At 46.0% G+C, this 15,009-nt stretch overlaps 1 protein-coding gene across 3 annotated transcripts in view; it reads right to left on the reverse strand.

Annotated features, from left to right (window-relative positions):
* DAXX (death domain associated protein) overlaps positions 1-15,009 on the reverse strand; it is a 414,322-nt gene that overhangs the window by 92,228 nt on the left and 307,085 nt on the right. For all 3 annotated transcript variants that reach the window (XM_085622370.1, XM_085622434.1, XM_085622515.1), the window contains exon 6: positions 5,907-8,052. In XM_085622370.1, coding sequence (XP_085478496.1) covers positions 5,907-8,052 — 2,146 coding nt within the window. The remainder of the gene's footprint in view (positions 1-5,906; positions 8,053-15,009) is intronic.

The following is a 15,009-nucleotide window of genomic DNA, read 5'->3' on the forward strand; positions in this document are numbered from 1 at the left end:
GGATCGGAATCGGGCACAGGCCATACAGGTCGATTCGTCATGATCCGGCGAGAGGCATTTGTTGCACACCGGGTGGACGTCGATGTGTGGATATTTGGCGTGGCATAAAGGACACCGCTTGAATGGGGTCCTCGATTCCATCGTCGATGTAATGTCGATGGTCGGATGAAACGGATCCGAAAACTGGAAGAAGTTTCTAAACTAAGTAAGAAAAGCTGTCGACACCGAGCGGGAACAGTACCGACGAAAGCTAAAGGCCTTTTGGCCTTAAACGAAATTTTCCAAACTTGAGCTAAGATAAGCACATCCGAACCCAATGGCGGAAAAAAACAATCTGGGGATGGAGAGGATGCCCATGCGCACTGTGGTCCAGGGGAGGAGTCACCTATCTCAGGATACTTCGAAGACTCTTCCAGGACAACAACGTGCAAACATCCGGACCCAACACTAGGCGGCGATCTATGCACAGATATGAATTCAGCAGCCCACATGCCTCGAACTAGGTCGGAACACCTAACTGTAGACAAGTCTTGTCCTCAAAACAAAGCCTTAGTTCAACAAGTACAGCTACTCCTGGGGTAGCAAGTCTACAGATGGGATCAACAGTGTGCCCAGAGCAGATCAGGTTTTACACAAACAGTTCTAGTTTCAGAGGGGGAATTTGAGTTTGCCACTGTAGCTGTGTGGCTACCCAACTTAAAGAAATACTTACAGTACCCTTGGATCAATTGAACTAGGGTAGAAGCTCTGAGGGATACATGTGCCAGTGTCACTATGGCGAAAGACACACTGGTTTCCCCTGAGCAATATTTGATTGGATGTACTTACCCAGTCACCAATGCTGACAGTGTTATCACTAATAATGCAATGGCTGTGGTGACATTAGATTTAGTGGGGGAGGTGGGGGGGGGGGGGAGAAAGGGGGGTGTTACTGGCCTGAAACAGGTAGTGGTCTCTCCAAAGCTACCAGCTGCATGTCTGCTTGGCAACGACCTGGAAACCTCTGCCTGGGCTGAGGTTGAACTAAAAACCCATGAAGCAATGCTGGACATCCCTGAATTGATGTGTAAAAACAAGAGCGCAGAGCAAAAGGCAGGGTGAAAGTGTTGGAGCCTGAAAGAATGGCCCAACCTACCAAGAGAAAAGGTAAGAAGACTGGGGAACCAGCTTCTGTTCAGCAACAAGATCAGGACTCCTCTCCTCAGGGAGAGGATTTGGAAACCCCAGAGGGAACTAAGCCCATGGAGCTTGACCCTTACCAGGTTGAACTCTTGGGCCCAAGGGGACCCGCTAGGGAAGAGCTGAAACCCAGAGGCAGTAAGCGGTTTCAGAAGCAAAGGGAGATGTCAGTGGTACCCAAAGAGTATATTGGGAAGAGGGATTACTGTAAACTGAGGCAAGAAACCCCAATCCTGGAACGACCAGGAGAGTGGTAGTGCCACAGAAGTACATGGAGTTCCTCTTAACTTTAGCTCATGACATCCCCCTCGCTGGACATCTGGGCCAAACCAAAACTTGGGAAAGGCTAGTTATCCACTTTTACTGGCACCAGACGCACCAAAAGGTGAAGGGGTTTGTCAGCTCCTGTGTTACCTGTCAAGGCCCCCTGATACCACTACCTGTGGTGGGAGTTCCCTTTGAAAGGGTAGGTGTAGACATAGTGGGTCCACTTGAACCTCCCACAGCCTCAGGGAACAAATTCATTCTAGTGGTAGTGGATCATGCTACTGGGTACCCTGAAGCAATTCCACTTAGGACTACTACAGCTCCTGCAGTAGCCAAGGCCTAGATTGGTGTCTTCACCAGGGTAGGGTTTCCTACAGAGGTGGTTTCAGACAGAGGTTCTAACTTCATCATGTCTGCTCACCTAAAACACATGTGGAAGGAGTGTGGAGTGCAGTAAAAGTTTACTATACCATATCACCCACAAACCAATGGCCTTGTTTAGAGATTTTAGCAAGACATTGAAAGGCATAATCATGGGACTTCCTGAAAAGCTCAGGAGGAGATGGGATGTCCTTTTACCATGCCTGCTTTTCGCTTACAGAGAAGTGCCACAGAAGGGAGTAGGGTTTTCCCCCTTTGAACTTCTGTTTGGTCATCCTGTGAGGGGACCACTCGGTCTTGTGAAAGAGGGTTGGGAGAGGCCTGTCCAAGAACCCAAACAAGATATTGTGAACTATGTGCTTGGCCTAAGGGCCAGAATGGCTGAGTACATGGAAAAGGCATCCAAGAATCTTGAGGCCAGCCAGGAGATTCAGAAGCACTGGTATAACCAAAAAGCTGCACTGGTTGAATTTCAACCTGGGCAACAGGTGTGGGTTTTGGAGCCAGTGGCACCAAGGGCACTCCAAGATAGATGTAGTGGTCCTTACCCTATCCTAGAGAAAAAGAGTGAGGTCACCTACTTAGTTGACCTGGGCACGAGCAGGACACCCAAAAGGGTTATCTTTGCAGGCTGAGTGTCTGGGTGCAGAACAAAACAAAGAGTTGACATGGCACACATCGCTGTGTGCCATGCCCTCAAACCTGTGCAGTGCAATACATCAGTAACCCCTCTAGCTGGGTGCCCTATGCCAGTGGTAAGGGTACAGGTGCATGAGCCCTGTACCCCTACAGTACCCAGCTCCATTCCTGGGCCCTGTAAGTATAGTGCTGCCATTAAGAGTATATGGTGCTGGGAGGTTGTCATTACGAACTCCACAGCACCATAATGGCTACACTGAAGACTGGGAAGTTTGGTATCAAACGTCTCAGCACATTAAACCCACGCTGATGCCAGTGTGGGATTTAATGTAAAATGCACCACAGAGGGCATCTTAGAGATGCCACCTGAAACATAACCAACTACCAGTGACCTGACTAAGTAGCTGCGCAGGCTGCCACCACCAGACATGTTTCTGGACCCCTGGGTTTAGAGCCTGCTGCTCTCGGGGGCCTGAAACAATGCACATCCTGGGACGAGGTTCCAAGCCTCCTCCCCCAGGATGGGCAGGGTTCACGAAGGAGAAGCTTCAAAGGCATGCCGCTTTTGTGAGACTCTCCAGACCATTTGCTGCTGTCAGCAACTGGTCCCCACTGGTTCTAACCCCCACTTGGGGGAGGGGGGGTGGTTCACAAGTGAGGAAGAGAGGTGTGCCCACCTCTGCCAACTCCACCCCTAAGGTGGGGGAGGCGAGGTGAAGCACAAGCTCGAGTCCCCGCCATCTTGAGGATGGGGGGACCCAGCCAACCAGGAACAGGCTCCTGCCCCCCTCCCACTGGAGAGTGGCAGAATAGGGGGTGTACCCACCCCAGGGAAGGGACCCATTGGTCCCTGCCCTTTACCTACCTGTAACGCCCCTACATTTAGTATTTAGGGACACCCTAAACCTTCCTTCCTCAGATCCAGCAACCACAAGAAAAGAAGGACGAGAAGCCGTGCAGAGCTAACAAGAGGAAGACGCCCACTGACTTGGCCTCAACCCTACAGGCCTGTCCCCCTATTCCTTAAAAATTGCACAAATAACCTAACCAAATTTTCTCAACTGTTTGCTGGAAAGGTCCCAGTGGTGAACCCAGGGGTCCAGCATTGAGTAAGAAAAGTAACTAAAAAGCACCTGTGAAATGAATTTCCTTCAATAGGATAACATTGGGGGTTCTTTGTGAAAAAGTTTGTGTCAACTTTGGAAATACAAGAATATTCTTTAAAAATCGTACAAACTACAAAAACGTAATTTAATTACCTGTTTTAAGTGAATGTCCCAGTGCTGAATCTAGGAGTCCAGCACTCTAATACAAAAGTAACGCAAAAGTAACTTATCAGCTATGTGAATTTCCTCTCATAGGATAACATTGGTGATTCTATTGGAAAAAGTTTCTAAGTGTCAACTTTTGAAATACAATAATATTCTTTAAAAATCGTACCTCTTACGAAAACGAATTTACTCAACTGTTTTCAGGATATGTCCCAGTGCTGAATCTAGGACCCAGCCCTGTCTTAGCAAAAGTAACCTGAAAATGAATTAATTGCATTTTTCTTAAAAAGCCCATTCATTTGAATGTACTATACCTGCTAAGTGTTGCAAACTGCTTACTTAAACTGTAACCAAAATCAGTACAAGTTATACTGCAATTTTGAACTGTGTTCATACAAGTAATTTTACTACTGCAAAGTATTTATATGCTTACCTGTACCAGGCTTGCTTGGTTCTAGAAATAAAACACTATATTTTTTATACAAAAACAATTGACCTAGAGTTCAGTTCTTGAGTGTGTGAATTCAGTTGCTGACTGAGTGTGTACATCAAATGCTTAACACTGCCCTCTGATACTGCCTTACTGCTCGACCAAGCTACCACTTTAGAGAGTAAGGTTCTATCTAACTTTAACCTCTGCCAAACCTCTGGAGACCCTTGGACTCTATACACACTGTACCTCCCTTTGGTGCAGTATATATAGAGCCAGTTTCTTACACCGTCACCTATCAAAACACTGGTTTAAACCTCTATACAATGTCTGCCATGCATCTAGTTTACAGGTGATACAACAGAAAAAGAAATCAAAGATTGGGCAAGTATTAACACTGCCCATACAAAAGTGCATGACATTTCTCTTCTATCTATTTACCAGGGAGGTGTTTGATACCCTGACTTTTTTAGGCCTTAGAGTAGGGCTGAAACATGTTGGTTAACAAAACATATGGTCATAGGAACACAATAGCCCACATTACCCCTTACCTTATTTTAGCTTCCCCCACCATCTCCACTAATAAAGGGATACCTAGGAGAAGGTGAGGCATTTTTAATCTCTATTAAGCCCCCTGGTCACCCTATATCCTTAAGTGTTCCCTGAAACACGGTCGAGCCCACCCTGACCTTTAGGAGTCAGGGCGAACCCGATGATTAAGCATGACACCACTAGTGTGTGTGTGAGGGTTATATATATAAAAAAAGGAATTTTTTCCTTCCCCGCACCAGTCATGCGGAGCCAGTATACCCACCAGGGGGTGTACTTAATAGCCCCCCCACCTGCCTGTGTCTTGTGTATTATACACTACTATCCCTGCAAACCCTGGAGGGATACTACATTTTTATATTGAGTATTACAAGGGAGGACGTATCCCCCCCACTCCTCTTCAACTGCTGAAGAGACCTCTCTAAAAACCTCTGGGTCACACAGGTTGCTTCCTGTGAGAACCTTGTTTGTCTAGCCTGGACTTTCTACACTACATAGAAAGCCAGTATCCTACACGTACCTGAAGACTAAAACGGCGTCCTCCGTACCGGACGTCTTCTTTCTATGACAGCATTACCGGCCACCGGGAATGCCGCATGAGAGCAACACCTTGATAGAAGGGAGCGGCCTCACTCAGCACTCCACAGTGCTCTGAAGTACTGCACTTGCTCTAACGCAGCGGTCTTAAGACACCTGGGTTAGAGATGTTTAAAGTGCGCATGTGGGCCAAAAAGACATGTGCATTGTAAACAGTGCATTGACAGCCCTCACTTCTGCTGTCATTTAGCAGCCGCTCGCCCTCGTCCTGGCACTCTGTCCGGGGCTAGGGATAAAAGATAAAATGGTAATGAATTACAATTTCATATTTTTTATCCCTGGGGTGTCGGGGAAAGTGTAAGTGGGGCAACGCTGCTCCGCTCCAACAGAGGAGCCGACCCTACCTGCTACTCATGTCAGTAGGTAACGTCCAAGGCATAAATTGGCATGGTTTATCCCGGCAACTATATTCTATTAATTCAAAGAAGAATAGGACTGTGTATATAACAAATTTAAAGTTAGAAAGTTGGTGAAGATCAGGAAAGTTTGGGGTTTACGTCAGTAGGAAAATCACAAGCAGCCATGAAACGGAAGCTAGCTTACTCACTGACATACACTATTCGCCCCCTTTTTTTAAATTGCACAACCATTACCTGTTGTGGTAGCCGTCATCTTTCCTGGCTCTCTTCGACTGATGGTTGCTTTGAAGAAAGGATCCTCCAGGGTTTCCATTAACAGATGCAACATTGAATTTCCTGCCATTCTCCTGAGAAGTAGAATCAAACTTGGACTGCAGAGTCCTGACAGTGTCATCCAAGGTGCGTTTCCTTTTCACTGGCGTAATGGAAGGGGTCTCTGATTTGAAGTTCAACTCAGTCACACAAGTGGCGTCAGATGGCTCAGGAAGCAGCTGCATTGTCTCATTTAAGCATCTGGATTCCCTGGATACATCTTTGAGCAGAAGGGGCTCTGTATGTGGGCTATCTGTTTTCTCTGCAAGCACAAGCTCACTCTTTGATCTATTCATTAAACCCTTGTGCACAGCGGAGGTATCCTTGCATGCACCAGAGGAGGGCTGCATGTCTTTACATAGCTGAAAGTCTCTGGGTATCTTAAGATCAACATTATCGGAATTATCGGATCCCAATGAGTCAATTTCCTGGCCACATTCAACTAAAGAGTTGGATGCATCCGAAGATTTAGTCCTTGAACAAAACTTTTTTTTACCAAGTCCTGAGGAAACTGGCTGAAGCTTTGAGGCTGCTGAGCGAAGGGATCCAGCAGGCTTCGGGGGTGCACCCTGAGATAGAGACAGTGACTTAGAAGATTCTGGAGACATTGTTCGAGAGGCAGGGGAGGATGGAGATGAAACCCCAATAGGCCTTGTAGAAACAGCACGTAGAGATGTGGCACAAGAAGTAGATGATTCAGGGAGAGCTTGACAAACAGATGTAGAATCAGGAGGCCTTGGAGAGGTGCTGGGAGAATCAGGGAGCTTTGGAGTTGCACTTGAACTAGAGGGTTCTGACGACGAAGTCAGAGATATAGTGGACCTGGGAGATTGAGCCTGAGAAATAGATGCATCTGGAAATGGTGACAAAGGAGATGATGATGATGCAGAAGGCTGTGCAGGTGGCACATGAGAGCCAGAGAGCTTTAAGTGTTCTGACTCCGATTGGGGAGATGCATCCTGGGACTGTGTTGTTCTCAGAGATGAAGCCCGAAATTCTGAGGACTTTGGCCAAGAGTGCGATTGACTTGGAGAGCACGAAACAGAGGGCTCAGAGTTTGCTAAATGAATTGGTGACAGAGTCCTGGGTGAAGCATTTTGAGAGTCAGATGAATTTAATGAACAATCTTCAGAGACCTGTGGAGACAGTGATGGCATCTCAGATGATATTAGAGGCAATGATGTCTCTGCTTTGGTGGACTCAAGAGCGAGCAAGGATTGTGGCTCACAGGGCGCTTGTGGGAGAGCAGACTCTTGAGGCATAATCTCCGAGGCAGTGGATTTAGGGACTGGAGAGGATGCCCTTGATCTGTGTGTCTGCATGGAGGTGAGCAATAGTGTCTTATGGCTCACGTTGTCTGTATCACAAGAGTGCTTCAGTGAAGCGCTGTCAGACTCTGGAGAAGAAATCTGAAATGCCTCTGGCTCAGGGGAGGCATTTTGAGTCTTAGTTGATTTATGGAAATCGGGCTGGGCTTTTACAGGCACAAAAGACTGAGTAGGAAGGAGTGAGGGCACCATTGCTGGTATTTGTGGGCTCTCAGTTTTCGACACGTACAAAGGTTCAATATTAAGAACAAACTCTTCTTGCTGAAAGACCTCTTGATGTTTATCACTCTTCTCAGCCATGGGATCAGCATTGCTTTCAGGGCCAGGAAAGCTATGCCTGGGCTTTTTCACTAACGCTTCCAATTCATTTACATCCTGCTTGGGTACCTCTACCGTGGCAACTTCAAGCTCCATTGGTTCCATGTTCTCAGTTTCATAGGATCCCAAAGCATCTATTCTCAGGCATTCCTTTTCCTTGCTATTTAACTCTGTGTTTTTGCTGTGGTTCTCCATTCCTTCCGCTATGGGAGAACCTGGTTTGGGGATCAAACTACCCTGGACATCCCTTAAATCATTGCAGTTTTTCACATTAGTATCATCTTCCTCCTCTTCATCTTCATCCTCATCTTCCTCATCATCCTCATCTTCAACTTCCTCACCAGCAGAAGAGAACTGCGATGGCTCTGACCGGTTGTCCATTCGCTGATCACTTTCTGTGGTATCTGGCACTGGCTCTTCCTCTGCAGGGAATAAAAATATGTAAGATCACAAAAGCTCAATGATCTACATACAAGCAGTTTGAGAGAATGTAAGGAGGTGACAGGGTGAGAGGAGTTAGCAGGTGGGGTTTAGCTTTCTTTTACAGACTGAACAAGACAGCAAGTGTCTCAGACACCATTTCAGATAGGTAGAGATGAGCAAAGGCACTGCAGGTAAGTACATGAACGGCTGCCTGGGGATTGAAGTTAAACAATATGTAGCTTTTCAAACGCTTTTTCATAAATTGTACCAAGATCTTGAATCTATCATTCAAAACTACAGAATTTACTAAAAGGCAGGTACCATTAATGTCCCTCCTCACTCATGGTTATTCATGTCCGACTGCTTAAATTACTGTTGATGTTGACCTTCAACACAGCATAAATCCTATTTGAGACCAGAGGAAAATGGAGGCGACAAGGCTGAGTTCTGAAAGACTAATTAGGCAAAGGAACCAAAATCCTCATAGGCTAAAAGGACAAATGCTATGATAAGCCAAGAAGGTACTGTATAATTGTTTTTCAGTGCAGCTTGAAGGTTCTCCCTATTTGCTGACCAACGCTGCTAAAAAGGGATCCATCTAAGATCTCAAAGCCTCCCTCCTCCTCCCACCTCTTTTTATATAACGCCCACCACTTCTGTTTTTGGACTGATGCTGCTGGTTTGTAGTGCACTGGACCCTGCTGTCATGGCCCAGCACAAGTGCTCTTACCTCCAAAGTATGTGTACAATTGGCTAGTACCTGATTGGCTCATTAAACAAACTAGTATATGGTACAAGAGGTACCCAGGGCTAGTACGTTAAACATCACTCACTAGGGAACTGCAGCACTTGCCGTTGCAGTCTTGTCGGGCATCTTTAAATTAGCCAACTCAACATCGCAAAATAAACCCTATTGCCAGGTCAAAACCTTCCTTTTCAATATTACCTTACACCCCCACCCCCCACAAGAGGAGGAATTGGGTAGCTCACCAGTCAGGGTACTTGGTATTAAAAAAGAATGACAGTTTTTTTTCTTTCGTACGCTCAGACACTGAAGACATAAAATTGCCGTTTTCACTATACAAAGGCCAGCGGTCCCATTGGCTAACATGGAGTTTCACTAGCCACGATGCTAAGAGCTCATTTCCATGTGGGATTACCAAAGAAATGACTCCAAGGTATCTACTGAACAAGTTACTTACCTTCGGGAACTCCTTATCTGATAGCCACTATCTAGCCGCATATTCCTCACTGTAGAATTATCCCAAGACGTCTGGAACCAGAAGTTTTCCAGGAGCAGAACCCCGTGTGCCAGTGGGTGGCAACGTTTGGGTCCATGTAGAGGTGGCTGGTTTGGAAATGACGAGGCGGTACAAAAGGGGGTGGTGATGGACGGAGCATCAGAACCAATCAAACACTCCTGTAACACCCCTAAATTTAGTATTTAGGGGCACCCTGAAAACTTCCTTCCTCAGATTCCAAATTCTAAACTAGCAAAGAAGAACAAGAAGAAAGAAGACCTGCTGTGCAGCTGCTAAGAGGAGGAAGATACCAACTGCTTTGGCCCCAGCCCTACCGGCCTGTCGACCCTCGAACCTGCTCAATCCCAGCACCTCCTGCGGCCAGCAACCTCACAAACCCCGGAGGACCTGGCTACCTTGTGATTCTGAGCACCTGGGACTCCCATTAGCAGTGGCTCTGCTCAAAACAAGTTTCTAACCCCTGGCATTAGCCCGGAACCGCGAACCCTGCACACTCTGCACCTGCCAAGCCTGGCCTGTGCCGGAGTGGACAAAGACCCCGAGGACGTCCCACTGGCGACTGTGACCCCGAATCCAGCACCCAAGGACCCACCTCGACGCTCCTGACGCCTGCAGCCTCAGAACCAGGGACCCCCCCCCCAACCGTGATCAACGGAGGCTAAGATTGCCTGATATCAAAAGCCACCCCTGCACCTGGCACCCTGCGGCCCCCTGTGCCAGACTCCGGGGTACCTACCTATCCTCCAACTACCCAACTTACCTCTCGAAGTGGTGGTGGCACCTGAAGAATCTTCGTCCCGAGCTTGCAGCCTTTGTTCGTTCCAATTGAAATCCATTGAGCGCCCGAAGGCTCAAAAGCACCCTGCACACAGCCGCCCGAGTGGCCCTGGCAGTGCAACTTCTACTCCTACCTACTTCCCCATTTGCCCTGAGCAAGTAACCAGGAGCTCAGCTCCCACAGCCGCGTGGCCTGCTAGTCAGCAGCCACCAACCAAGGCCCCCCTGCCTCCCATAGGGTAACATTGGGCATAACTCACTCTGCACCCGGCTGCCCTTGTGCCGCTGAGGGTGTAACAACGTACTTACCTGACCCTGGGAGACCACTGAGTCTATGCCCAGAACCTTAACTCTGCCAGTTGAGTACTTACCCAAAAGCCGATAACTCATTTTCCTTCCATAGGGTAACATTGACTGGCTTCTTCTGAAATTTCTTCTAAGTGTGGAGTTCCTAAACTTTAAAGTATTCGCCTAAAATCAACCGAGTAACGAAAACGGAAATACTCACCTGCTATCAGGCGAGATCCCAGTGCTAGATCTTGGTGCCCAGCACTGACCCTGAAAAGTACTTACAACCGTACTAACTCAATTTTCTCCCATAGGAAACCATTGACTGTTTTTCTGTGAAATTTCTTCTAAGTGTCGATTTTTGCAAACTACAAATATTCTTTAAAAATCGTACCAACTGTGAAAACGTAATTACTTACCTGTTTTAGATTGATGCCCCAGTACTGAGCCTAGGAGCCCAGCACTGGATAAGGAAATTAACGAGAACATACTTTACCCGTAACTTGAATTTTCTCCCATAGGAAACCATTGACTGTTTTTCAATGAAATGTCTTCTAAGTGTCGATTTTGCAAACTTATAAATATTCCTAAAAAATCGCCTGTGTAACTTAAACGCAGTTTCTCAACTCCTTACAGGTGGTACACCAGTGCTGGATCTAGGATCCAGCACTAGAAAAAGTAACCATAATCCCACTTACCTGCTAAGTGAAATTCCTTCCATAGGATAACATTGGTAATTTGATTAGCAAAAGTTTCCAAGTGTCAACTTTTAAAATGGCAAAATATTGCTTAAAAATCACAACAGTAAAACTAATTTACTCACTTGTTTCCAAGAACTGTCCCAGGACATAATCTAGGATCCAGTCCTGGAGTTAGAAAAGTAATCCTGAAAGTAATCAAATGCAAATAACTTACATTTTCCATTGAGCTCAATGTATTAGTGTTTGAAATAGTGTTGCCTATTGCAACAAAACTAACTATTATCTGCAGAAGTCAATTGCCTATTGCAAAGTATTTAACTAAAGCATCTCATTCTGAGAAAGTATATTTTGATACCTATTGTTGGTTCTAAAATAAAACAACCATACATTTTTTCAAAAAACCATTGGCCTAGAGTTCAGTTCTTGAGTGTGTGAGACCATTTGCTGACTGAGTGTGTATAACAAATGCTTTACACTGTCCTCTGATAAAGCCGTACTGCTCGACCAAGCTACCACTTTAGAGAGTAAGGTTATATCTAACTTTAACCTCTGCCAAACCTCTGGGGACTGTGGACTCTGTACACACTGTACCTATTTGGGAACAGTATATACAGAGCCACTTTCTCACAACTAAGTCCTGCAGGAACGAACAGGCAAAGGGACGAAAGACAAGACTGTCCAGGCAGCAGTGCTTAGTAAAGATGTGCAACAAAGCCCACGTGGCAGTCTGACAGATGTCTAGGACAGAACTCCGGGTATTAACGCAGTGGTCGCAGCCTTTGCTTTGGTGGAATGAGCATGAAAGCCCTCCAGGGGTTGCTTCTTGGCCAAAGTGTAGCAGATCTTAATGCAAAGCACAATCCATCTGGAGATGGTCCATTTCTGCACGGCCTTCCCTTTCATGGCTACGACATACCTCATGAAGTGTTGATCGTCCACCCGTAACGGTTGTGTGCAGTCAAGGTAGAACAAAACTCTTTTTGGGTCAAGCCAGTGTAGTCTCTCTTCTTCCTTAGAGGGATGAGGAGGAGCGTGAAAGGTAGGCAGGGTGTTGAACTACCCTACGTTGAAGGGGGTGACCACCTTGAACAAGACGGGTTCTCGAGTCCAAATGAAGCAATTGCCACCAGAAACGCTGTTTTGATTGTGGGGTGCTTAAGAGGACAGGCATGAAGTGGCTCTGAGGGAGCGAAGATCAAACTGAGGTTCCATTGCAGCATAAGAACAAAAGTTACTTACCTGAAAATTATGGTTCTCCGGTATTGGTGTCTTTCATAGATTGACATGCTTGAATATTCCCCGTCGTCGAAGTGGGAGTCCCACGGTACATAACATAGCAATGCAGTAATAACATAAGTCTAATAGGCATAAAAGAAAGTAAAACCATAGAGTTTTCATGGATAGACAACTTGTCACATCTATAACATATTACTGTCATTATGTTTTAGTCCAAAATCCAGCCAATCAGGCATCCGCACCCTCTAGAACCCTCTCCCCAGAGACTCAGGCCCTCAGATTTTCGTAGCACAAGTGTGACATAAAAGTCAAATACATGATGGGAGCCTCTGTGGGTCGCATGTGGATCTATGAAAGACACCAATACTGGAGAACCCTAAGTAACTTTTGTTCTTCTCCAGTAATGGGGTGTCTTTCATAGATTCACATGCTTGAATAAGAGTAGTGAGCAGTGATATCAGAATAATACAAGGTACATAAAAATCAAAACAATAGCAATACCCAGTGCAAAAGACTATAGGCATTTAAAATATATTATATATACATAAATACATAATAAATGTACCTTGTATACAGGAGGAGGGAAGCATCAGAGGCTCACCTTTATATACAAAGATTACGAAGGACTGTCTGTCCCACAGCCGTGTCCGTGTTGTCTGCAGTATCCAGACAGTAGTGTCTCGTAAAGGTGTGTCTGCTGGACCATGTTGCAGCTCTGCAGATGGATTGAAGAGGCACCCCAGCAAATAGCGCAGTAGAAGAAGAAACCCTCCTGGTGGAATGCGCTAGAACGTTTGATGCAAGTGGTTTTCCCGCTTGTTGATGGCAAAAGGCAATAGTAGAAGATATCCAGCGTGCTATAGTTGGTTTGGTGACCGGACGACCTTGTCGCATTCGTCCGTAGGCCACAAAGAGTTGGTCATTCTTACGAATAGTAGCTGTTCTCTGAAGGTAAAATTTGAGACATCTTTTGACATCCAAAGAATGAAGAGTTTTCTCTGCAGGAGTTTGAAGATTTGGAAAAAATGTTTTTAAAACAACTGGCTCAATGAGGTGGAAATCCGATGGCACCTTGGGGATCAAGGCCGGATTGGTGCGGAGCAGGGCAAAGTCTTTAGTAAATTGAAGAAAAGGTGGTTTAGTGATAAACGCCTGCAAGTCACTGACCCGGCGGGAGGATGTAAGAGCCAGGAGTAGAGAAGTCTTCCAAGTAACATATTTGAGACTGACCTTATGGATTGGCTCAAATGGTGGTTTCATGAGCTGTGCCAATACAATGTTTAAATGCCAAGGTGGAGGTGGCCGACTTATCGGAGGAAACATTCGAAAAAGACCTTTGAAAAATTGTTGAATTACTCTTGACGAGTAAAGTAAGTTAGAGCCATCTTGTCAGAATCGTGAGATTGCTGCTAGGAAAACCTTAAGGGTAGAGTATGAGAGGCCTGATTTCGCTAGGTGCAAAAAGAAAGGCAAAAGTTGTTCTGGCTTGGAATGTATAGGATGTACTTGAGCTTCATTGCCCCATAAACAGAATCTTTTCCATTTGAGTTGATATGTTTTCACCGTTGAAGGTGCTCTAGCCTTAGCCAAGATTTCTCTGCAATCTAAAGGAATGTCTAAATTTACAAATTCATAGTGCTCAGGTTCCAAGCCGCTAAACGTAGAGATGCAGGATCGGGATGACAAATTTGGCCGTGTTCCATGGTCAAAAGATTTGGAAGAGGGTGAAGAATGATCGGGGCGCACTGAGACAGGAGCAGCAGTTCCGTGAACCAGATTTGTCGAGGCCACCGGGGGGCTATAAGAATATTGTGACAGGGTTCTTTCCTCATTTTCCGCAGAACCTTGGGGACTAGAGGTATTGGCGGAAAAGCGTAAGCATATATTTTTGACCAGTTCATCAAAAAAGCATTCCCGCATGACCTTGGTTGGGGAAGCCAACTTGCGTAGAACAGGTATTTACGGTTCAGATATGTTGCGAACAGATCCAGATTTGGGGGACCCCATAGCTGAAAAATGTGATCCAGAATGGGTTGGTGTAATTCCCATTCGTGATTGGTCGTGGAAGATCTGCTTACGGAATCCGCAAGATAGTTCGACACTCCCCGAACATGAACTGCTGTGAAGACGATGTGATGTTGAATCGCCCAATTCCAAATTTGTTGAGCCTGAAGGGACAAAAAGACGGACTTCGTGCCTCCCTGTTTGTTGATGTAGTGCATGCAGGTTGTGTTGTCCGTACGGATCAACACCGTGCTTCCTTGAATGATGGTTCGGAAAGCTTTCAGAGCCAGAAAAATGGCCAGTAACTCTAAAAGGTTGATGTGTCTTGTCTTTTGTTGAACGGACCACTTGCCTTTCACAGTCAGTCTTTGTTAGTGGGCGCCCCAACCCTCGAGAGATACATCGGTCGTGAGGGTGAATAGTGGAGTGTCCGCTACAAACGGACGTCCTGAGAAGATATTTTCTTCGTGAGTCCACCATAAAAGAGCTCTTTTTAGTCGATTTGTGACTCTGACTAAATCGTTGAAAGTTCCTGAGACTTGAGCCCATTGTTTGTCCAATTCTTCCTGGACAGGTTTCATTTTCAGGCGGCAGTGAGGGACTAGAGGAATGCACGAGGACAACATCCCTAGGAAAGATTTCAACTGTCGGACAGAAACAAACTCTTTTAGATGGATAGAAGTCGCTA

The sequence above is a fragment of the Triturus cristatus genome, chromosome 1_1, assembly GCF_964204655.1.
Source record: "Triturus cristatus chromosome 1_1, aTriCri1.1, whole genome shotgun sequence".
NCBI lineage: Eukaryota > Metazoa > Chordata > Amphibia > Caudata > Salamandridae > Triturus > Triturus cristatus.